Source organism: Miniopterus natalensis, chromosome 5, assembly GCF_054644295.1.
Source record: "Miniopterus natalensis isolate mMinNat1 chromosome 5, mMinNat1.hap1, whole genome shotgun sequence".
NCBI classification, from domain to species: Eukaryota; Metazoa; Chordata; class Mammalia; order Chiroptera; family Miniopteridae; genus Miniopterus; species Miniopterus natalensis.
Window position 1 is genome coordinate 58,936,632 of NC_142085.1, and position 24,938 is coordinate 58,961,569.

A 24,938-nucleotide genomic window follows, 5' to 3' on the forward strand; every position below is an offset into this window, starting at 1 on the left:
CTGGAGAGTATAGTAACTGGAACACTTTCACTAGACCATGATGGCCATTTACTGTAAAGTTTGAAGAAGACACCAAGCTTTGTAATGTTTGTTTGTATAAATGGTGACAAGCAAAACAATGATAACAAGTAGCACTGTTTAAAAATATGAACATTTATTATTATAAAGTCAATGAGTTTGATAAAGCATTATACTTAAAAATAACTGAATACAAATACATGCTAAAATAAATGTAAACTGTGATTCTTCTGAGTGCAAACGAGGTTATCCAAAGAAGAAACAAAACCTCGACAGTTGTAATAAAGCCTCTCCCTGAAGTTAGTGGATATTACACAGAAATATTTATATTGTGGTCTCCAACTCCCTGTAATTATTTTTAAAGAATCAGAAGAATTTAAACAATATGAAAACATAAATTATAAATAAATATAAAAATATATCTGTACAAGATTTTTATTGAAGACATGATTCTCATTGTATAAATGCCTAAATATGAGTATAAATAAAGTAAAATGCTGAAGAGCTCTATTCTCTCAATTTTAGAAAAAGGGAATTTTCTGAAGACAATGTTTGAAGTTAAGGTACTAGGACTTTACTAATTTCACATACTGGTATTATCAAAAAACAGTCATAAAATGGAACAACCCTTTCAGACAGAAATACTTCCTAATATGGAAAATACAAACTGGGCTTTCTGAATGACAGAAATTCTGAAACAGAAAGGTAAGATGACAAAAACAATGGGAAGTGAAGAAAAAGGAAAAGCATTTCTGGGTTCTGTTTTACACAGCTACGCTCAGTCTAGGGAAGTCTTCCACAGGCATGCTTTTTGTGGCATCCAGTTGGTTGTACTCCTGAATGAGTGCTGATAGCGATGACACAGCTTCTGTGAAATAGCTTTCCTCCATCCCTTCAATTTGCAGATAGTGATGAAGATGAGCCTATAAATAAATAAACTGAATATGTCGACTATTTTCAGGAAATTTAACATATTCAACTATCCTAGAACATATACATTATTAAAATGATAGTTCACTCAGATTTACAAGAGGAATGAAACTCAAATCCTGTAGACTCATATGATTTCTCATTTAGATCGTCTGAGTGAGATTCTGCTCGTCAGCTATAATCAGTACAATGAATATAGGAGACAGGGTCACCCTGATTTGTAACAGTACAATTCTTGGGAATACATCTTAAATAGCCAAAACACACATAGTTACAAAGGTGTACTGATAATCACCTTTTTCTTGTAGAGCCTCATGAATCTCTCTCTCAGTTCCATGAAGGTAGGCTTCACACACGTGTTATTTGCTAAAGCTAATAATGAATGGGAATGGCCCACAGGAGGTACTGAACACAGGCTGGTCTTCCAGCCTTCTTGATTCCAGGAGACAAACTGTAGAGAAGGTTTTAATCTGAGATGCAAAAACTCAAGGTAAGAATTAAGATACTTAAAAATGTCTGCCATGTTACGGCAGCCCACATTAAACTAGACATTACTGCATTACTGATGGTACCATTAGTTTATAGTGGAAGTTATCCATTTTTTACTGTTAGCAGTATTGTGGTGCAGTCTGGACATTTAGTTGGAGGACATTAGATTGTGATGGTGATTCAAAAAGCTAGAAAAACATTCCTTAACATCAGAAATCTGGGGATAAAGGTACTATAATTTACTTTGTAATTCAACACGTCAGTTTTCCTAAAAACACTGTTAATAAATAGTAAACAAACTTAGAAGCACTGTAGTGGTGGTAATAAACATAATAATTAAACTTTCTGAACACTTTCAGGAAATAAAACACATCATTTAGTACTTGTAAATAACAACTCTGTGCTATTCTTCTTCTACAGTTGAGGGAAATAAGCCTTGGAGAGCCTAAGTAGCTTGCTCAAGGTCACACCTACTTAAGTGGCAATGTTAAAATTCGAAGAGAGACCATCCTAACATGCTACACTGTCACAAGCAGTACACATAACAAATCATCTTGAAAAAATATAAAATCAAACCTTTCAATATTTCTGCGAAGATCTGAAATCTGGACATTTCCTCTAACCATGAGGGCACAGGCAAGGTAGAGACTATGTTTGGGATCGGCCCGAATTAGCTGGTGATCTTTACTAAAGGCATCTGAGAACATTTGATCCAACCTAGAACAATGAGAGTCACTATTTATACGAAGTATCACATCTTTCTTCTATGTATAACTATAAAATGAAAAAACAGTCATCTATAGGTAAATAAACTTTATACGCAAATATATTCTAAATCTCTGCTATGATTTTCTTAAAGCAATCTTTTATGGAATACAAGAACAGAGGAAATCACATATCTTTTGTTTTGGAATAAAAAGCTCCTGCAATATATTGATGGTTTCAGGTAGCTACAAAATGTTAACTCTATCATGAGTGGGCTCTATGGATTGACTTTGGAAACTTGTGTCATTATTACTTATTTCAGTATGCCTATCTACTTCATAGTATCAGAATGATCAAAACTAAAAGCCTACAACATTAAGAGAAAATTACTTTGTCTCTGTAAAATATATCATAAATTAGTTAGGAATAATAATGAGGAAACTATCAAAGGACAGTGTTAGGTTCTATTAAAGATGAAACTCCATAGTAGTGTTCCTGAAAAGGGAGACTTTTAAGTGAATGAAACCTTTTAACTTCATTCTTTAATCCTTCAGTTAAAGAGGGGAAGATACAGGTGACTGACAAAATTTATATCTATCAATACACAGCCTTGTAGGTCCTTAATATGGCCCCACTTAATTCAATACAAATATGATTAGGTTCCTTAGGTAACTCGAGCCAGAGCTATGTGTGCTGAATCTGCAGAAAGTCTGGGAAGAACTACAGATATCACACTATGCTGCCTACTCATTTGACAGATATTTACTAAATGCCTACTATGTGTCAGGCATGATTCTTAGTGCAAGAGACCGAGCAGTGAACACCAACAAAAAATGTCCTGCTTTAATGGAGCCTACATTCTATCCTGATTATCCTACAGCAAGGATAGAGGACTCACTTAGGAGATGGTGAGCTATGGGGAGGTTCACAAATCCTCCACTATTGTATTCAAAATTTTGGTGTGTATGTGCTTCCTGAATTTTTATGGAGTCAAGGAAACCCAGAAAAGATTAAGAACTGCTAAACAAAAGTGGTCAAACTCATTCTTGATTTACCTTTTGTCACAAAATATAAAAACTAGTAAGCAGGTATTTATAACTATTGGATACTTACCTTTATTTACATTAGAAATACGAAATTTCAAAAAACATACTCATGTCTTATTTTCATTTGATAAAAATGAATTAGGTACAGAACTAATATTTATTATTGAGAAATTTAGTTATTAGATTTAATTTCAAATAGTTAATATTGAAATTTTTTAAACAATGACTTCTAAATAAAGAAGCATTCATATAATGGAAAAATGGCTGCCATCAATTTTATATACTCACAAAGAAAACGATATGAAGAAATAGTCATTATAAACTTTTCTCTTAAAAATTTTTTTAAAAAAAGGTATCTCAAGTTCTCAAGTAACTGGAATAAAGTTACTATAGCTTACCTTCGAGGAGGAATGTTAACATCTGCCAGTGTATACAGAGGTGTTAGGCTTGACACAAGATAATGCAGTTGAGGAAAAGGAACTAAATTCATGCTGATTTCATTGAGGTCCATATTAAGGGATCCTTCAAACCTCGAGGAGCTAAAACAGTAACATTAAAGCATGAGAGAAAAAATTAAATTTAAAATTATACACTTTAAATGTAGCTTGATTTATTCAGTAGGCATTTTCTTAAATCCTTTCATACCCTGTTCTTCAGTAGATGACATACTCTTTTTTCCCCCCTGTATTAGTTAAATTTGGTATCATGAACATGTATAAAGATAATTAAAATCTATAGCAATTCTTATTTCTGCCTTATCTGAGGTGTAACCAACTTACTATTACAGTTGCTCCTTACATTTATAAAAATATCCTACTTAAAACAGACATTAGATTGAGTTGAACACATATAGGTAATTATTCTGTAATCTTTATAAAATTTCTCAAGGGTCTGCTCAATAAGCTCCATAATTTGGAATATAACAATGCCAAAGCAATCTTTTAGATTGAAGTCAAGGAAATATTTTGGATCAGCTAATGAGGTACAGATTAGCTGGTTTTAAAAATTAAGACATTCTACAGCAAAAAAAAAGTTTACTTTTGTCTAACCAAGTGTTTCTCAAGTGTTATCTATCACAAAACCTTGTATTATTTTAACACCTATTAATAGTCCATGGAATATACCTGGGGAAATGCTCCTTCGGAGTGATAGAAATTAAAATTATGGTCTATCACTCCCAAGGTTTGAAACCACTAGACAAAATAAAAGAAGCTCCGGCAACTTAGAATAACTAAAAATATCCTATTACAAACATCATGAAAAGCACAGTGAGGTTTTTAAACTGTCCTTATGTATACTACGCTTAGGATTACCTTGTTAGGTTGAGCAGCAAATTTGCCACAATGTTGTTCATTGCATCAAAAGGCTTTTCCTGCCGCTTTTTAAAAGCTCCAGCACTGGAAGTAACCAGACTCTTTGGCTTTACAGTTGTACCCAACTTTCCAGAATTCACCACAAGGTCAATTTTGCTAATGATGTCAAATAAAGACTTTTAAGAGAAAAATATTGGGAAAGAAGTTTATTAAGAAGAGCACACATAGGTGACATTCTATCAGGAAAGAAAAAAAAACAATTTAAACTTATTTTTTCTCTTAGATGGGAAGGCTGAAAAGTACTTTTCATATAAACATATAAGCATAACACAGGAATGACTGTATATGCAATATGTCCGTAAATTACAATGTCATTTCTTACTTGGTTGTCAATGGGCAACACACAGTCTGCATGCTCATTAAGTTCCTTCATTGCCAACATGCTATTATAAGGTGAAGTTATGACATCATCCTCACCAGAAGGATAAATTGAAGTTACAAATCTATATACTTCTGGGAATTCATCCTCAAGCACCTTTAAAAGAAATGTGCCAAGTCCAGATCCTGTTCCTGAGGATTAAATTTCAAAAAGAAAACAGCATAAATGGTTCAGAATATAATTGCGAGTAACTTGGAATTTTATGTTTTTTTTTGGTGTAGAAATATATAAGAACTTTTCATGTTCAAGTTATTCCTGATTATATATTAACTTCTAATTTCAGATAAAGAAATGAAGACAACATGGGTAGTGAGGCTTAAAGTTCTGAATTCAATCTCTGGCCCTTACTGTGAGGTTGAGAGGGCTTTCTATATTTCATTCTTTTTCATATTTAAGTCATATCTATATGATGTGAAAAGAACTGACTGAAGGGTAAAAATCAACTAAGACAGCATTCAGTCTACACTTGATATTAGGCAACTTAAAAAAACAAAATATCTTAACATCTTTGGTGTAGTACAGAGTAGAGTAGCTCAGTTGGTTAGAGTGTTGTCCCAATATGCCAAGGTTTCCGGTTTAATCCCTCCCTGGTGAGGTCACATACAAGAATCAACCAATGAAGGCATATATAAGTAGAACAAATCGACGTCTGTCTAAAACTCAATTAAGAAATTTTAAAAAAAGAAAGGCTATGATGTTAAAAATACTAGATGAAAGTGAGGGAGATTTTTTGTTGTTGTTAATCTTTAATGAGAAGGACTTTCTAACCATTATACAAAACTAAAGCCATTATAGAAAAGATAGTTTTGATAAGGGATTGCATAAGCAAACTTTTAGGAGAAAGTCAACATTCCCAAAAAGCTCATATATACTGAAATGTAGCTGGAAACTAAAGGTAGAAGAAGAAAATTTCAGATTCCATTCTATTAACTGTTTTTTTTTCTCTCTATTGACTCTTAAAAGGATTTATTTTTTAAAAATGGTAATAGTGACACACTTTGATAAATATTTAAGATAAAAAGCTGTTTTGTACATACATTCATAAACACAAACACTCTTCATAGTTCTATCTTTATCAAGCATAGGACTAAAAACAAGACTTATGTTTGCAAATGAATTCCTAGTGGCACTTTCACATTGTTATAGGCGAATGAATGAATAACTTTACCTCCTCCCATGGAATGTATTATAAAAAAACATTGCAAACAATCACAGTGCTCTGCAGACTTTCTGAGTTTCTCTAAAATCTGTTCTTGATAAAGATTGCCAAAAATTTTGTGTCCCACAGCCCTGAAAAAAAGAACATAGATTTAAAAACATTCCTTGCATTTTATTATTTCAAGATTTTATTTCTGATATAAGTGAAAAATTTATAGAGAAACTTGAAAAAGTATTTTTACCTCATTAAGTAAATCCTATTCCTGTTTCATATCAATAAATCATAAGCTATCTCAAAGATACTAGGTAGAAAATTTAGTAAATATATATATAATCCTCAGATACCCTGATAAAATAGCTCATTATCAATGGATATTAAACTATGGTTTTCTAAATTTATCTTCTCATTTTTTTGTTATAATTACAACAAAACAAGATTTTCAGTAAACTCTAATTGCAGTGAATTTTACATATTAAGCAGAATGTGGTTAACTGGAAAGACAAAAAATTTAAAACTATTTTGGTTTAAAATATGAGAAAAAGATTGGTCACATCATGCTGTTACTAGATGAAATGGCACACAGTAAAAACTGATGTTCATGAGGATCTGTAAGCCTTTTTATCTGCCCAAATTTGGAAGTTCACTATGAAGAACTAAAAAATATGAATCCGTTACAACATGCAGTCAAGTATACCTCAAAAGTTACAGAATAAGTTATTCAACAATTAGAGAAAAAGCCAGTTGTGTGGTCAGATGGATTCACTTATTTAATGAATGGTTTTCCCAAAATAACTCTCGCGAGGGCACAAGATTCAAATTCATGCTTTAGTAAAATTACATATCACTACACATTATGAACCTGAGGAATGATTGCAAATAGTTAAAATAATAAAGATTAGATTTGCAAATAGAGAGGAGCTACTTAATTTTCTAAAGTCTCAATGTAAAATTTTAAATGATCATTGTTGGTGCTTTTTTTCCTATTAAGGAGAAGCAACCACTGGAATTTAAGGGCGAGAGACCCAGGCTGAGCTTGAATGCTGGGACACCAGTCTGGCTTGGATCTCTGTATCAATTCTATTAAATCTGACCACCTGGAGAACTTGATAGAGTCAAATAATATAACAATTAAAATACTTAAAACTTTTGTCACTATTATTATGCAAGAATCAATTTACAATGAGGAATTTAGTAAATCAATTTTTCGTGATTCATCTCTTATGAGAAAAAAAAAGAATTAGGATATAAATGGCTTCCAAAAATTATGAAACACCATCATTTATCAAGGAATAGATGATGGCTGAAAGGCCTAGAGTTAGCTATAACTTAGCTAAGTTATATTTTGATTTCATGTCAGCAGAACCTATTAGAATGAAGATAAGATGGTTCATTTTTTTTAGATGACATTTTCTTTTTGATGTTCAGCATATTCTCACCAATTATTCCCTGAGCCAGAAATATCAGTGATGAGCTGCTTGCTATCAAATACATCTCTCAAAGGTCCCTGAAGAATTTCATTTACCACCCCTTCCTCCATGTCAATCAAGACAGCCTGAGAAAGAGAAATAAAATTGAATTAACATATTTTTCTTTAGTCACTCTGTAAGTGAAAATAACTTGTGAGCTCAAAGTTGCATTGCTCTTTTTATAATTTAAGCTTAATCAAGTCTTTATTTGAATCTTTATGTAGACTCTGATATAAGAATTAAAAAATAATTTCACGCTGCTCAAAAGGTGAAATCAAATAAAAGATGGATTCTAAACACCCTACTCCAAATTACCAAGTGTGTGGAGGGTCGAATAATCCCTTCAGCTGATTTTCTAACCTTTTAGTTAGTTAGTTAGTCATGTGCCTATGTGACTATAAATTTCTTGAGAATAAGGTCTCAGAAATCTAGAAGGTAACCTTAACCAGAGAAAATTATGTAGGATGCATTAATGCATTTGCTCACTAGGAGCAACAATGCTGCTCTTTGTGAATCACAGCCAAAAACTGTCCAATTCAAGACAGTGAACTTATTATTATGTGTAAATCCAAAGCACTAGGTAGATGTCAAAGGTGACAACAGGGTCCCTCCTCCAAGTAACTCACGATCTAATTCATTGCCACAAACTTCACTGACATAATAAATAACCTCTATTACTAAGAACATCAGAATATAAAACATAACATTATCTATGGAAAGAAACAGAGAAGGCTAGAAGAAAATACAGCAAAATGTAAGCAGGAATAGCTTGGCAGTAGGATTATATACCCACTTCCCCAACTGTCTTGTGCTTTACTTCCTATATTTTCTACAGTGAGGAAAAAGAGTTAAATAGTTAAAGAAACAAAGCAAAGCTAAAAAAAATATTCTGAAATAACCTCAGGGTACACTATAAAGCTATTAACTCTTTGATTCAGTGTCACAAAGAAAGTGCCTGGTTTATGGGTTTTTTAAGTTCTATGATCATGTAATGTTAAGCACTTACTACATATGCCACTGTTCTAAGTACTTTTACGTACCACCCCATTTAATCCTCACAACCCCATGTATAGGTACTATAATTATCCCTACTTTATGCATTGAGGAAACTGAGACCTGGGAAAGTTATATAACCTGGCTATGATCACCCAGCTAGTAAGAACTAGAGCTGAGATTTAAACCTGGCTAGCCTGGCTGCAGAATATTGACTTTTAACCACCAAACTATATGCTCTATCATCTTATTGAAGGGAGAGAGTCAAGTTTGATATTTATAGAGTACTGGCTCCAGTAGAATTACAATTTGTGAATTCAATTATTTATGTAGTTAATTAACTATGCCACTGTAAGCTGGCAACTAAAATAGTATCACACAGTATATTAGAAACACATGCGATCTAAGAATCCAAGTATATGTATCTTACCCGTGCTTTTAAAGAACAAATTTTACCCTTGGAAATACTGCCACCATCACCAACCACTCTGAAAGATAAAAAATAATTTAAAAAATCACAAGATCTTTCAGGGCTATTAGTGCTATCAGGTATAAAGTTAATTTCCATTTACAGTGGTGCCTTGGTTTTCCAATGTAATCCGTTCTGGACCGTTCAAGTTCTGAAACGTTCAAAAACCGAGGGATCAACAGCCGACAGCTGGGCCTCAGAATCTTGCCCTCAGCGGAAGCCATGTGGGATGTCTGACTTCTGAGGCATGTTCAAAAACCTAAGCATTTCCTTCCGGGTTTAGGGCATTCGTAAACCAAAATGTTCACCAACGGAGATGTTTGAAAACCGAGGTACCACTGTATATAATAATGCTACTTATAGGCCAGGTGAGACAGACACAAAAGATAACAAAGGAGCAACCATTCCTAATCTTCTCCCTTGTTTATCTTCCATTAGGCTAAAGAAGTGAGGTACTTATTTCCCTGGTTTTCTTTGTAGTTGGTGCTGGCCAGGTAATCCAGATGCAGTTGGTGCCAATTCTTCTGTTTTCCTACTTTGAACGTGAATATGGATGTGACCCCTAGATTGGAGGCTGCCATTTCATAGTTATGAAGTAATAAACATGAAGTCAAAAAGTTAACACACTGAGGATAATGAAATGATAGACAGGATCTCTTGGTCTTTAAGGCACTTCTCCAAACCTAGAACATCCAATTTCCTGATTTATCTGTATCTGAGATAACTGGATACCTTTATTGCTTAAGCTGTCATTAATGAGGTTTCCTGTTATAGCTAAACCCGTATCAACTAAGGTACTAGTTATATACCACTATCTAAGAGTGTTCCTAGAATTTCATGTTGAACATAGTTACCAAAGTAAATAACCTAGGACCAAAACATAGTGTATGTGTTAATATTGTTTACAAGGCAAAATATATGAAGGGAAGCAGAATTGAGCAGAAAATGCTGTAGGTCAGGGGCTAGTAAACTACAGTCCTCTAACAGCTGCTTGTTCTCTTAAAGTTTTATTGGAACACAGCCACACAATTTTGTTTATGTACTACCTGCATTCATGCTATAATGCCAGAGTTGAGTAGATGTGACAAAGACCTCATGGTTTGCAAAACCTAAAATATTTACCATCTGATCCTTTACAGGAAAGGTTTGCCAATCCCTGGCATAGGTAAATTCCTATCACCCTGTTAAAAAGGTATGATCATTTCCTCAAACAGATGAAGAAGTGTACATGAAGAAGTGGTCTTGTTTTCAAAAGATTTTTTTGTACTAACTTATGAAACAGATGCTACATGTGTTGATAGTACATGGAAAGAGCAATATATGCCAAGCCCATTCTCCCCTTCTTCTCAAACTTGACACTGGGGAAATAGTAATGTTTGCAGGTTAAATTATAAAACAGAGTAGATGACAGTATAGTTATATGAAGTCACCTTAATAAGAGGGAATAGCTCCCAGGCTGAGTCTCAACTATGTAATACTCAGTGAAAGGACTGGCATCAAGAATAGTGGGGATGGGAGTAGGAATTTAGTTAGAAGCACCTAAAAGGAAGTATTACAAAAACAAATTTGAGTCTCTTAATAGTATTTAGGGGAGAGGATGTTCTGGTTTCACAAACAAGAGGGAATATAGGCTATATGACAGATATCTCCATATAATGAAGATAAATGACACCAGCCATTAGGGCAATACACTGAATTTTCTTGGTCTGATTCCATGGTCACCAAGCGACCCTCTATTAATTAGCTTTTTAGGTAGATTTCCTACAGAAGAGAATGTGCTTTTGAAGAAAAATGAGTAGAATCTAGACTTCTTGAGTTATAGTTTCTGCTGTCAATTAACAAATTGACTTCTGCTTTTAGTTTGGTATATCTGCCTGTACTAGACAGCACTGGGCCCATTCTCAGGGTGTCAACAAGGTTTCTGAGTTTATAAGCCTAAGGGTCAGACTCTGGAATTCACCAAGAAGTGAGGACTAATTAGCCTTGCCCAGGAGATAGCTGCTTCAAATACCCAACCAATTCAAATAGAACTGGAATTTTTATAGAATTAGATTAAAATTGGATATTAAGTGTGTTATTTTTGAGTTCAAGTCCACCACAGTTTAGCTTTAAGTGTTTTGAAAATGCATGAACTTAACAGTTTAACTTTCAAAAGCTTATAAACTTTGAATGCCAAATTACTCTTTCACATAAAATATTATCTGATTATGTATAAAAGGTAATCTGACAACTGCTTTTCTCCCTTTCAGCGCATTCTATTCATAGAGCAACTATTCCTGACCACAAATAATATAACAGAAATATAAACAATATATTTTTCTTTCCAAAGTTCGCCATCACTGGATGCATTAACAACATATCCTACGAGCAATTTTCAGCATTCCTTTAAGTGAAACTTTATTTACAGGTCAAGTTAAAAGAAGGCACACTAAAGGTTCTTTTTGCTGCTTAATAAAGCCTTCAAAGAAAACTTATCCTACTCTGAAGCACAACATGAGAATAGTAATGATATGAGAGTAATGAGAAATATGCTTTTAATGAGAAAAACAAACAAAAAAGCCAAACATCTTCTTTACAGTTATTAACTGTTTTTATTGTCCTTTGAAGAATTCTCTTCCAACCTGTTGACATGAAAAGTAATCATTAGGCTATGTGACAGCCTTTAATCTCATCTTACCTCGTATCCACATTTCTAAAGAAGCTGCTTATCGCCTCATCATAAATTCCTTTCTAAAAAGAAAGCAAATGTTTACAACATTTAAGTTCAGCCTCTTTCCCAAATGAAGTCCATTCAACTTAATAATCCCGCAATCCTGAAATAGCTGGTATGTGGCTATGCTAAGAAAAAGCAAATCCTCATAAAGTGCTTAGACTGAGTCTTCCAATCCAGAGCAGAGTAAATGCCCTGCGACCTACGAATTAAGTTCAGGGAAGGATGCAGAAGGCCCCACTGGACTGGAGAATCAAAGGAGAGCTTTCTCTGAATTTTTGGTGATCATTTTAAAAGCTGACCACTTAAATCAAGGAATACCACGCGTTTCATATTTTACAAAGTACTTTCACATATACTATCTCATTGGTCTTTACAAGAATCCTGATAAAGAGGAGACCCTGAGAATTAGAGGAAACTTAAGACCAAGGTCTCTGGCCAGTTCCGTTTAGTCTACTACGTGTCTAACGCCAACAGACGTTTAAAAACCAGTTTGTTCTCTACTAATAAGATCCCACACAACGTATACCGGCCAGATAGAAGCTCAGTAGAGGAACTCCTGCCGTCCGTCGGGAGAGCCTGGGTGACAGCGGGGGCCCGGGGGCGGGGCGGGTACCTGGTTGACCGCGGCGTGCTCCCTCAGCGCCAAGTCCCAGAAGCAGCAGCCCACCTGGTTCCCGCACTGGCCGACTGCGACGAGGCAAAGAAAGGGAGGACACCGGACATTAGACGGCTGACACGGCCCCCGGGCTCCCGGCCGCCGGGCCTTCCCCTCCCGGCGCAGCTTACCCTGTACCACCACCGACTGGGTCATGCTGCAGCGCAGCCCGCGCCGGGCCCTCGGGAGCCCGCGCGGACTTTCGTATTTCCCCGCCCACCAACGGCGCTCTCCAAGGGGCGGGGCGGCCGTCAGTCAGCTGCCGCCGTAAGTCACGCTGCTGCCGCAAGTCGCTGCCGTCGCTACGCTCTTCCGGTTCCGGCTGAGATTTTCCGTCAGGAGACCGCCTAGTGCGCCTGCCTCCCACTGTTACCATAGCGACTGCGCCTCTGGACGGCAGATCCTGCTGCCTGGTCGACATCCTTTAGCGTCGGCAGCGCCCGAGCCCAGGGTAACCGGCGGGTGACTAGGCTTTGGAGTGGGGTTTTCAGCCGTGTGCCCTTAAACTGCCCGTGGTCGCTCCTTAGAGTGTTGGTCTTTGTTCACAGCCTCAACACCAGGGTGGGGGGTCAGATTCCGTTTATTCAGGGTCCCCGGGACGCTGCGTTAGTATCTCTCCGTCCAGCAAGCCCTTTGTTCTGATACAAAACGGGGAATGGCGGTGAGCCCAACGCATCCTCAGACCGAGCGGGTGGCGAGATGACGCCGCGACGAGGTGGTTATGCGCTTTGACAACATGGCGCTTAGACCCGACCAGTGTTGGCGGGAGCCGCGGGCTCCAGCCGGCGCTCCCAGGCCCTCGGCGGTACGCGGGGGATTCTGACGCGGACCCCGCGCCGAGACCCTGACGGTCCCGGTGAAGAGGCGCCGTGTGAGGTGCGGCGGGGTTCAGTGGGCGCGGAGGTGAAGGAGTACGGGTTTGAGGGAGGAGATGGAATGAAACTGAGGCGTTTATTTAGGTACAGTGTTTAGATGGGAGGAAGGAGGGGAAGACTGAAAAAAAATCCAGGCATTCCTTAAAATGACCAGCTCCTTAAAATTGTCTACTTTCAACCCTTATTGATCAGTTTACACCAGATTTCAATGAAGAGCTCCAGCACTTTTTAAATGAAATGAACATTTATCACAAAACTTCTGAGGAGCTACAAAAGTTTAGGAAGACTCCATTAAAAAAAAAAGTTAAATTATATGTGCAATTAATGTGTGATAATAGGAACACCTTATTCCTCCTCCAGGATAAGTAATAGTTTTTACTACTTTTTTCTGGTAGCTGGGAAGTGGAAGAGGCGCTAGGTGGTTCATGGCCCTGAGGCTTTTCCACATTGCCAGTTGGATGTTTTTCACCTTAGTACTTACATCACTTATGATTAATAGGCAGCTTTTAATCAGTTTTTTGCAATTGGTGGGTTTTACCCTGAACCCCTTATTAGTGAGCATTGAGTCAGTGGTGCAGGTGCAGTCGGGCACCTCCAACATTTCACTTCAGGTCTTGATGTTGAAGTCCCAAAGTCCGGGGCCTCCAAAATTTGCCAAGTTTGGTCCAGTTTGTAGACAGCGATGTTTGTAGGGGTGTGTCGGTGAGCTACGGTTCCAGCCTCTCTGGAATTTTGGCCTCTGCAGAGCTCTACCCCCCAAGCAGTGGTTCTGTCCCAGTCATCATTCCCCAGAGGTCATACGTTGGACCCAAGTTAAATTAAAGTCTTAACAGGGCTCAATAACTTTATTCTGGAGAGAATAAGACTGAGAGACAATTCTGCTTAAAATTCACAGCAGGACCTTACATACCACCACTTCAGGACCTCCGTAGAAGCAGAAAATGTTTTTAGATACAATTTATACCTTCCAGGAGTCCACACTGAAGTCATGAATCTGAGCATATCCTGGAGTTGAATACTCTCCTAATTAGATGGACTGAGAACCTCGTTTAAGATAATCAATATACTCAGAAGAGCAAGCAGAACCTGTCGTTCTGGAAAGCTACACACAACTCTAGCGAAATTCTGTCTAATATAGCGTCTGATACAAACACAATGAAAAGGAAAATATTACTTATCATTTACACTCCACCTGTAAGGGGAAGAACAGGTTTCAGATAGGCGGAAAGAAGTCAAGGGGAATTTACCCACACAATAACAGGGTATGGTAGATTGAGTTATTATTCTAAATTCTTCCCTTCTGCACACGACTGTGCAGAACCCCCTGGTATGGTAGAGTAGGTAGAGCATTCATCTTTGCCTCCTTGACTCTGGGCTTGGTCATGTGATTTTGACCAATGGAACGATGTCAGGTATGAAGCTAGAAGGGGTTTTAGATGTGCTTTCATGCTTTTGCCTCTTGGACTTGGCTATTTTTCCTAAGAAAAACTGCCTCAGGTGGTTGCTGTTTCCAAAATGATGAAGACATGTGGATCATATCAGTCTGAATCTCAGTTGTGACGTAGAGTCCTGCTTATCCTGGTCAAACCCAAGGAAGGCAAGTGAAGACCAGCTATTCAGGAGACTGCAGCCCTATGAGCAAGAAAAATATTAAAATATTTTTGCTCTAAGCTGTGAGATTTTTGTAGTATTGGAGCAATGGCTGACTGGCAAACCAAAAGAATAGATTGGGCAGAATTTCATGTTAAATATGAGCAAGAGAAAAAAAATCATTGAGAATCATACAGACTACTACTGAAAAAGGAAGGAAGGAAAAAGGGAAAGGGAGGAAGGAAGGTAGCATCAAAAGATGGATGAAGTACATGACCTGGATAAAACCTCCTAGGGGGGAAAAGAGGAAATTCATCACATACATACTCTTTGTGCTTTAGAGGAACTTAAGAATATGAATTCAGTAATACAGGGACTTAAAGATGCTAGCAGTGTATTGAGAAGCAAGCTCTATGAGGGCTGAGTCTTGCCTGTTGTGTTCACTACTATATCCATACAATAAATATTTGATGAATAAATGAACTAAAATGGAGATAAAAGAGCACTGGAAATTAACCGAAGGCCAAAACACCTTGAAGAACTAGTGAATAATTAGAAGCATGAAGAAGCAGACTAGAGAGCTGAAATTCAAATTACTGATGCAGAGGAAAGGCTTAGAAAATCAAAGAGAATACTGAAGGCAAAGACAGAGGTACTAAATCTCTTAGAAGACAGTGTATATGTAAGAGACAGATACAGTTCACCTCAAGATTAAAAAGTGCCCCTGAAATAAAGAACACAGCAAACGGAAGAAGAGATGTCCTTACTGATATAAAAATTATAGTAAAGGAAGAAAAATCTGTAGTTTAAAAATACACTGTATTCCATGGAAAAATTTCTACAGAACAGTCAACACTAAGGTACATATCTTGGCTGTTATTCAGTTTTCAGACTAAAGAAAGAATTTTTAGGTATCCAGGCAAGAAATGAGGGGGGGTGTTAATGGAGAAAAAATAATTAGGCTTCTTTAGACTCATCTATAGCACTTAAGTACTGGAAGATATGGAAAAAATGTTACAAGGACCTGAGGGACAATAGAATGTGTTCCAAGAAAATGATACTTCTGTAGCTTTTCAAGTCATTAAAATATCATTTGAATTTCTGGGTACTTGATCAGTTTTTATTCCTGCTTGCACACTGCATTTCTGAGCCTATCTCTTTTAAGGAACTATAGAAATGGTCCCTGAAAGAATAGCCTTCTGAGCCTATCTCTTTTACATATTACTGGACAAACACAGCAACATCAACTAAAATGTTATTAACATTCTTCCAACCTCTTCGCCTAACACTAAAGTTCATTAATCATCTGCCTTCTAAGTTATCACAGAGTTCTCCAAAGGTTTTTCGAATAGGCTTGCCATTGAACAACGTAGATACCTAACGATCCTTTCAGCTTCCAAGAACAATTGTCACTGCTCAACCAGTGAGTGCTCTAATGACTTATATTTTAGGTTTTTATGGCAGTAAGTCTGGACCTAAGTCTGTATAAATCAGGATAAATTTTGTTACACTGTGGTACCAACCAACCCCCAAATCATTTCACCCAGCAACAGCAGAATACATATTCTTTTCAAGTGTACATGGAACATTTACCAGGATAGAGTGTATTCTGAGCAAAAACAAGTGTCAGTACATTTGAAATAATTAAAACCATTCAAAAATGTTCTCTGACAACAATGGAATCTAAGAAATCAGTAACAGAGAAATAACTAGAATATTCCTAAGTATTCGAAAACAAAATAACATAGTTCTAAATAACCCATAGGTAAAAGAAGGAACCAAAAGGGAAAATTTTAACTGAAGGAAATGACAATACAAAATTTCTGGAATGAAGGTAAAGTAGTGCTTTGATGAACATTTATAAAATTAAATGCTTAGGTTAAGTAGGTCTCAAATCAATGACCTAAGCTTCCATTTTAAGACATAAGCACATTAAGCAGAAAAACGTAAATACTAAAGATTAGAGTGGAAATCAAATAACTAGAAAATGGAAAATAGAGAAAAATCAGTGCAACCTACAAATGTTTCCTGAGAGATTAAAATTCTTTTGTGGGCTTCCTTGCTCATAAGATAAAGTCTAAAATCTTTAACTTGGATTTATGTTCCAGCATGGTTTAGTTTCTACTTATCTCTCACCTGATTTCTTCATTAATTTTCTCAGTTGTTCCTTCAGATCTTTTGTCCTCTCTACTGGTAGATGACTTTTGCACACGCTGTTTCCTTTGTTTACCCCCTCCCCAACTGTCTCAATGTCTTTTCTTCCCACCCATTTCCATCTAGTTGATGCCTACTTGTCCTTTAGATTTAGATTTGATATCCTAGCCTAGCACATCCCCTGCCCTAACCTGTAAATTCCACTAGGATGGACACTGTGTGTTTTCATCAATATTTTATTTTCAGCACTAAACATGCCTGGCTGGTGGATTCTCAATAATTAGTAGTTGTATGAGCGAATGGATCTGTTTTGTTAGGATATGACCAGTTCAAACACCACTCCTCTGCATCTCATGAATCAGTATCCTGAGGATTGAAAGATCATTATTCTTGAGCTTATGAAAATTAAGGAGAGTATTTAGAGTTCACCGTCGCTGCCACCCCTCCCAATCATTTATATTTCATTTATTCATTTCTCTGTGAAGATCTGCTGTAGAGTCAAGTTCATTTTTGTCTTCTGGAACATTTCATGATTAAGGCTTTGTCATGTTTGATTTGTTTCATGGTATCACCTATACTAAAAAAAGAAACTTGGTACAACTTGTACCAAATAAACTAGTAAAAAAAATAAATTAGAGGAATAAAAGAATATTCCACATGAGAGACTTTACTCTGTAGTTTGAAAATATATGGATCCCTAAAAAGTGAAATCATGCCTCAACACTTTAATTTCAGGAACTATGAAAAAAGATGAGAACATGCTGATTTAATTTTTGTTTCCCAGATATTGTCTTTATTACACATTAGATTTTTTAATTCCTCAAAACAATTCTGTAGAAGGAATTATTATTCTTTTGCAGACAAACTTTTAGTGATTTGCTTAAAGTCTCAGTTAACATGGTCCTAAAATTCAAACCGAATTCTAATGCCAAAACCCATTATTTTCTCATGCCACCTTCACTAAAAATGGTAAACTATTAAAATTTCTTCCCATCTGAAGGATCAGATATCTAGGGCCTAATGACCTAACAATGTCCAGCAATTATTTCAATTTGTCTGACTGTGACACAATCAGTTAAATGGTTTCTCTAAGCGAAAATTGTGATCATCTATTCACTGATAGCACCCTAGTAAGAAAAAGAAGTTAGAGGTAAGGTTTTTTCAATCTAACATCAACTAAATTATGTAAAATGCCAATTTCCTATAACATAATCATATAAAAACAGAGCAGTGGGAAGTTAACATAAAATGTAGGTAGTAACAAAGATTTTCATTAAATGCAAAAATGCTTACTAACATTTAATAGTTCAGTTACCAGCTATGAAAATTGAAAAAAAAGGTTAACTGAAGAGTAAATTTCTGTCTTAAGGGTTAAACCTAAGTATTACACTCAGTAAGATTACTGTTGACATAGAAATTAGGAAAGGGAAGGAAGTCCAGAAGGTACATTTCAGCTTGTTGCTGGAGCTATGAATTGAGACACTTTATTCTTTAGCAGGTAGAAAACTATGTGAAAGAATCTTTGATGTCATAATTTGTGGGTGTCGCTGGGACAGTTTATCATCATTCCTTTGGCGAAGATGTTATGAACAGAGAACTTCAGGGTCCAGGGGACAGAACAGAGAGGAGAGTACAAGATGCATTATTCCTTTCTCAGCTGTCACTGTTGCGGTCGTTTGGGAATTTCAAGGCTCTTTTGAGGAAGCAGGAGAGAAGAGCTAGTCCAGGCGTTAGCGAGCTGTGAAGAACCATCCACGGAGAGCTACAGAGGAACCTGTAAAGGTGTAGTTTGAGGCCACTGCAGTGGGGTGAGGATATTGTAGGTTGGGTTTATAATTTGTTACTAGTTAAGGGAAAGTCTGGAAGATAAAGGTAGGATGTAAAGTGAGAGAAGCTCATGAGATTTTGTGCAGATTGATTAGACTGTAGGTCTAAAATAGGTACAGGTAAATCTATTCACAGGTTAAAATATATATTGTTAGAAACTAAACAAGGCAGTGACAACAAGAATAAACCTTGAAACAAACTTTAGAGACAATTTTCAGCTGTTTCAGACTGCTGCTGGAGCTATGAGTTGTGACATTTTATTATTTAACAGGTAGGAAACTATGTAAAAGAATCTTCTGATGTCATAATTTCTGGGTGTCACTGGGACATTTGGTCATCATTGCTTTGGCGACTTCAGGCTTTTGTGGACGGTCAGTAGGAGCGATCGGTTTACTCACCTCTCAGGAATCAGACTCGGCCTATTTTGGTAAGTCTCTGTGTCCTTGATCAAGTTAGCTAAAACTTAATATCTACATAAGATAGTTGTGCTAAACCATAGATTTTACTAACTTGTCATTGAGCATAACATTTTTTTCCTTGGCAATTGATACACAGTCTGTAAAAACCATTATATAAGAATCAAATTCCTAAACTTTATTAATTTAGTTTTATTATTACAGACAATAAACATTTACTTGTTAGGCATAGAATACTGAACTAGGTATAAGAAACAGTGCTAAGACATTTTTCACCTTTCCCATCTTTTGTTGAAGACATGCAGATTTGTACAAGATAGAGTTAATTACCCACTGTGTGCCAGGCACTGTTCTAGGTATTAAGGAGTCAGTTAGTGGTGAAAAAGACAGACAGGGAATGGGATGGAGTTACAATGATGAAACAAAAACACAAAAAGTTAGGGTACTGGTTCTTCACTGGTTCCTTCTCCACCAGAGGACATTTGGCAAGGTCTGAAAATATTTTTGAATGTCATAAGTTTTAGAGAGGGCTGCTATTGGCATGTAGTGGGTGGAGGCCTTAGATGCTGCCAAATATTCTGCAATGTCCAGGACAGTCCCCTTCCTCCCCAACAAAAATTATCTGGCCCCAAAGTCAATAGTGTCACAGTTGAGATATGATGAATTAGAGTGATGATAACTGTTACAAAGCAGAAATAAAGAGTGCTATGAAAACTTATATTATGGGTAGGGGTTATAGAAGGCTCCTCTGAGAAAGTGAAATATAAATTCAGACTTAATGAATGATGCAGGTGGCTCTAGCAAGTAAAGGGTGTTAGTGGGGTGGGGAAGAGTTCTAAGCAGGGGCAACAGCAGGCAGTAAGGAGTTTATTTTATGTAGCTCTCTGTGTGTATATGCGTGTTTGTGTATGTGTGTTTTACATGTACAATACACTCTATGTATATATACTTATAATGCTCAGTAGCATCTGCTGAATAGTAATTGTTAACATTTATTGAGCACTAGCTATGTGTTAGGTACCACACTTTATATGTACTATCTTATTTAATCTTATTCTGGAAGTAGATTCTATTATTATTCCCAGTTTATTCTTGGGAAGCATATTTGGTTAAGTACCCTGCCTAAGATCACATAGTCAATCCAACTCTCCCAAGACACTTTCTTAATAATGCACTGTAAATGTAGAGAGGCTGGTGGGAATGAATGATAACTAGGAACAGAAGGGTTAGCTAAAGATACCATGGTGATGTGAAACTCAGCTGTACTTCAAAAGCAGACAGGGACTTAGCCATGCAATAGAAGATAGGAGTAGGGGCTCAAGCTTGTTGGTCGCAATACCCATAAAGGCAAACTGAATATTTTTTTTTACACAGCAGAAATGGACTTCAGTTATGTTAACCATAGGACATCGTTTACCTTTGACAGCTTGTGACTGTTCTGTATTTGTTGCAAAACTTAACATTTTATGTAAGGAGGAGTTGTATAATATAGTATTTATATACTTTTGTAGATATTTTTAAATCTCATTTTCAGAATGTTGGAATATGCCTAACAAAATAGTAACATTAAAAATTCCAAACAACTATTTGAAGACAATTCGCCTGCCCTATCCATTATTGTAACTTTCTAATCTAGGTTTTCAGTGAATTATGCCTTTGCGGTTTGGAACCCAGCCACGGAGGTTTCCAGTGGAAGGAGGAGATTCTACAATTGGGCTGGAACCTGGACTGAGCTCCGGTGCTGCCTGTAACGGGAAAGAGATATCACCAACTAGGTAAAGTCTTCTCATGCTGACAACTGAAACAATGTGTAATGACTGTCATCCATACAAGCCTTAGCTGATGCTCAATATTAGCAAGAAAAAAGGCCAGGAACATTGTTGTTATTAAATTGGTATTAAGAGATCTCAGGTTTTCTTAGCATAGAGTCTGTATATTTTATACCTCTGTAAGTCTTAATGATAGGCCAATTCTTCTTTTTAATAAATTTTTAGGGTTTTTTTTTGTTGATAGTTTCAAGATTAGATAACTTTCAATTAAGCAAACCTTTAGTGCTGTTATATGCAGGGCACTGTTCTGTTGGCAAAAGACTAAAAATATGAAGACTCAGACTTCAGATTTAGTAGAGCTTTGACTTTGGCAGAGGGTGATGTAGAGTATAAAGTTTCTATAAAACAAAATCATTTTTGCAAAATTGAAGAAAACTATAATAGAATTTGTCCATTTTTCTGTTGTTTACCATAGCAAAACATTGGATACTAACTGCATTGTTAGGTTCCTCATGGCTTGGAAATTTTTAGAACACACATTTAAGCTTAATGAGGTAGGTAGATACTTTAAAAATCAGAATTATTCAAGGATATAGGCTACTTTGGGAAGTACTGAGCACTTGTCTTTAGAAATGTTAAAGGTTGGTTAATTATTTGGTGGGAATGTTGGAAAGGAAATTCAAGCACTAGATGTTTTTTTGGACTAGGTGTCATTTTTAAGGGTTCTTTTAAATCTGAGATTCTATTAACATTTGAACAGTATATGGAATAGTACGTTCAGTTTTATATTTTTCCACAAATATTCTAGTTTTTAAATAGACTCAACTGAAGTGATTTTAAGGTGTATATATGTGTGAATTGTCTTAGTATTATCACTTACGTTTACAATTATGCACCCCCGCTTTTTTTGTCCTTTAGCAATCATGGTATACCTTTCAAAATGAACACTTGGAGGGTTATCTTTGTATTTATGAATTTCCTGTGATTAAATGTATGGCAATAACTACAACTTCTTTGCAACATAAGTCTAAAATATATGCCTCATGAGTGTGACTGTGTTATAATTTCTTTGTGACATTCAAAGATGTCAAAATTGTTTAAAACAATTGAACATGCACTCAAACTGGTGCTCTGAAAAAGTTTCCTTTTTAGTATCTAACTGCATGTTGTTTGCTCTTTTATTCAGGCAACTCCGAAGATGCCATGGAAGTCATTGCCTGACAATAACTGATGTTCCCATCAATGTCTATGCAACAATGAGAAAGCTACCTGCACAAAGCAGCAAGGAAATGCATCCTAAATAACATCATCGAGCCTTTTGTAGAGGCTGACTAGGTCAAGGGTCATGGAGCAGTAGGGTCTTATGATCTGGTAAACAAATAAAAGTGGTGGCACCTTTGGATGATGACAACAGTTGACATATTTACTTTTAGTAAGAAAAGACAGAAATGTAGTCTGTAAAACATGTGAAGTAATAAGCCATCAATTATTTTGATAGATAAGACAGAATAATATTTCACAATTAGAAAGTACTTTAAGAGATCATCTTGCACAGAATGGATCATTGATAATAATTCAGGATGCTTATTCCACCTTGATTGTCAATCAGGAAGGGCCCATTATTCTAAATGCTTAATGTGTTTTAGGCGTTTCCCTTGTTTATTTTTGAGTTGCTATGTAGCTGAACCTTTTCACTTGAATACCCTAAGCCAGTTTCTGGCTTGTGTTTTTTGGAAGAATACTCAAGACCAAAGAAAGTTCTTAATCCATGGTTAAGCTGCAAAGCATATAAAGTGCTTTCATATGGGAGCTCACGTTATTGGTTAAATTCATTATAATAGGTGAAGGCCATGGTTCTAACCCCATTTTTTCAGAAAAAATGATAGCCCATAATCACACTGTACCTCAAGTCTCAGCCAGTCATCTTGAAATTGTCTACAGTTGGCATTGAGAAACTTCAGGTGGATCTTTTTGTTTGATTCGACTTAAGGATCAGTTTTGAGGTCTAGGCCAGCTCTCCATGTTTTTTTTTTTCTTCTTCTTGTAATAGTCCCAAGAAACTCAGCCTGATTTCTTTTCCTCTTGATGTTTGCCACCATCCATCCTGTGAAGTTGTCTTCTACAAAAGACTTTAGCATCAGGTACAGTTCCTCTAGTTTCTTGTCTACCTTGCTGCTCCTGAAGATATACATATAAGGCTTTTAAAATGAAAAGTTTATTAGTTTATAATTATATGGATTTAGATGCATATGCATGTACTACATGAGGTGAAGAAGAAAAACTTTCAGGGATTTATAAATGGAGAAATTCTGAGAGTTTTTTATATTATATAATAATAAAAATATGTAATAATATATGTATAAACTAGAAAAATTCACAGTGTTGGGAGGTGGTTTTGAATTCCAGTCAGCCAGAGTGGAAAAACCTTATTAGACATGTTGGTCATTGAGTAGAGAGACTTCGGAAAAGTCATGCCTTAGAAGGAAATCTAAACTAGCACTAGGCTAAAAGCTAATGTATACCAACTTTAACAAAGCTTAAAAATGAAATTTGAGAGAACCAAGGTGATTCTAAGTAACTCAATTGTCTGCCAAATAAAATTTGTTACTCCTTAAGGAAGAGGACAAATCCAGAGAAGAAACTGCCCAGGGTGAGGGAAAGAGAACAGGACAGGAGAAAGGAGTGATGAAAAATTTCTCAGAGCTCACACAAGACTGGGAATAATTTATGTTTAGGCCATAGTGGAGAGATCTTTTAATACATGGAGCACTGAGTAGAGTTCTCAGCAAGATATTTCAGTGGGCGTAGCTGTGGGGTTGGGGGATAGGAATAGCTTTAGGCTGAAGGCAGCTCTGTACCTGTGCTAACAAATCTTAAGAGCAAAACTTGAAAGGATCAAACTGTTTCCAAGTAACTGAACTGCATCCAAAGAGGGGGAAAAAACACCCTCAAAATGTAAAGAACTACAGTAAAATCCAACACCAAAAGTGTAAAATTCACAATGATCAGCATCAATAAAAAATTACCATGTATGGAATAAAAGAAGGCATATACAACCTAAAGTCAAGAGAATCAGTCAGTAGAATCAGATTCAGAATGAAGATGATAGCATTGACAGACAAGCTACCACAAATATTCCAGCAGTAGATAAAGGCATAATTATGATGAGAGAAATGGAAGGTATGAAAAGGACCCATGTCGAACTTCTAGAGATGAAAAATATAATATCAGAAATGAAAATGTAAACCAAATGTGATTAAAAACAGATTAGATACTGGAGAAGAAAAGATTAATGAACTTGAAGACATAATTATGCAAATTATCCAAAATAAAATATAACATAAAAGGGCTGAAAAAAAGCATAAATTTTATATTTCAATATGAAGTGGTCTACCATATACAGGGTGGGACAAAAGTAGGTTTACAGTTGCTTGTATGGAAAATAATACAGTAATAAATAAATGATAATACAAGAATAAACTGTGTTTTGCATACTCACAACTGTAAACCTACTTTTGCCCCATCCTGTATGTAAGTGGCTTCCCAGAAGGAGGAGAGAGGAAGATAAAAAATATTTGAAGAAATAAAGGCTGAATTTTTTCATATTTGATGAAAACTACAAACTCACAGATCTAAGTAGTTTAACCAACCCCAAGGAGAAGAAACATGAAGAAAACAAAGACCATATAATTAAATGATCTGAAAACCAGTGATAAAGAGACAGTCTTAAAACCAGACAGATAAAAATGACACATTCATTCAGAAGAACAAAAATAAGAATGAGAGGACACTTTTCATCAGAAAACATGTAAGCAAAAGGGCAATAGAACAATATCTTTAAAAGTACCAAATACTGTGAAGGCAAGACTTTTCATTAAAAAAAAAAACAAAACAGCTGGAATATCTATATTA

At 36.1% G+C, this 24,938-nt stretch overlaps 2 protein-coding genes across 3 annotated transcripts; one reads left to right on the plus strand and one right to left on the minus strand.

Moving 5' to 3' along the window:
- Positions 1-135: 135 nt before the first annotated feature.
- TUBE1 (tubulin epsilon 1) lies at positions 136-12,574 on the minus strand. Its single transcript, XM_016217539.2, has 12 exons — positions 12,527-12,574; positions 12,354-12,427; positions 11,705-11,757; positions 8,989-9,046; positions 7,536-7,651; positions 6,109-6,230; positions 4,884-5,071; positions 4,502-4,677; positions 3,587-3,727; positions 2,014-2,154; positions 1,244-1,418; positions 136-941 (listed from the first exon to the last, which is right to left on the minus strand). The coding sequence occupies exons 1-12, from the start codon at positions 12,549-12,551 to the stop codon at positions 783-785; spliced, it is 1,428 nt and encodes a 475-aa protein (XP_016073025.2). The 5' UTR covers positions 12,552-12,574; the 3' UTR covers positions 136-782.
- Positions 12,575-12,749: 175 nt separating this feature from the next.
- FAM229B (family with sequence similarity 229 member B) lies at positions 12,750-24,437 on the plus strand. Of its 2 annotated transcripts, XM_016217561.2 has the most exons (4): positions 12,750-12,846; positions 19,113-19,268; positions 20,894-21,032; positions 22,213-24,437. In XM_016217561.2, the coding sequence occupies exons 3-4, from the start codon at positions 20,908-20,910 to the stop codon at positions 22,328-22,330; spliced, it is 243 nt and encodes an 80-aa protein (XP_016073047.1). In that variant the 5' UTR covers positions 12,750-12,846; positions 19,113-19,268; positions 20,894-20,907; the 3' UTR covers positions 22,331-24,437. The 2 variants fall into 2 exon arrangements, with proteins under 2 accessions (XP_016073047.1, XP_016073048.1); XM_016217562.2 differs by lacking the exon at positions 19,113-19,268.
- The last annotated feature ends 501 nt before the right edge of the window (positions 24,438-24,938 follow it).

Coding starts and splice junctions, on each gene's coding strand:
- TUBE1 (XM_016217539.2), bottom strand. CDS start 12,551: ATGACCCAGTCGGTGGTGGTACAGG. Junction 11,758..12,353: donor AGCACGCCGCGGTCAACCAG/GTACCCGCCCCG, acceptor CTTTCTTTTTAG/AAAGGAATTTATGATGAGGC. Junction 7,652..8,988: donor TTTGTTCTTTAAAAGCACGG/GTAAGATACATA, acceptor TCTCTTTCTCAG/GCTGTCTTGATTGACATGGA.
- FAM229B (XM_016217561.2), top strand. CDS start 20,908: ATGCCTTTGCGGTTTGGAACCCAGCCACGGAGGTTTCCAGTGGAAGGA. Junction 21,033..22,212: donor AAAGAGATATCACCAACTAG/GTAAAGTCTTCT, acceptor TCTTTTATTCAG/GCAACTCCGAAGATGCCATG.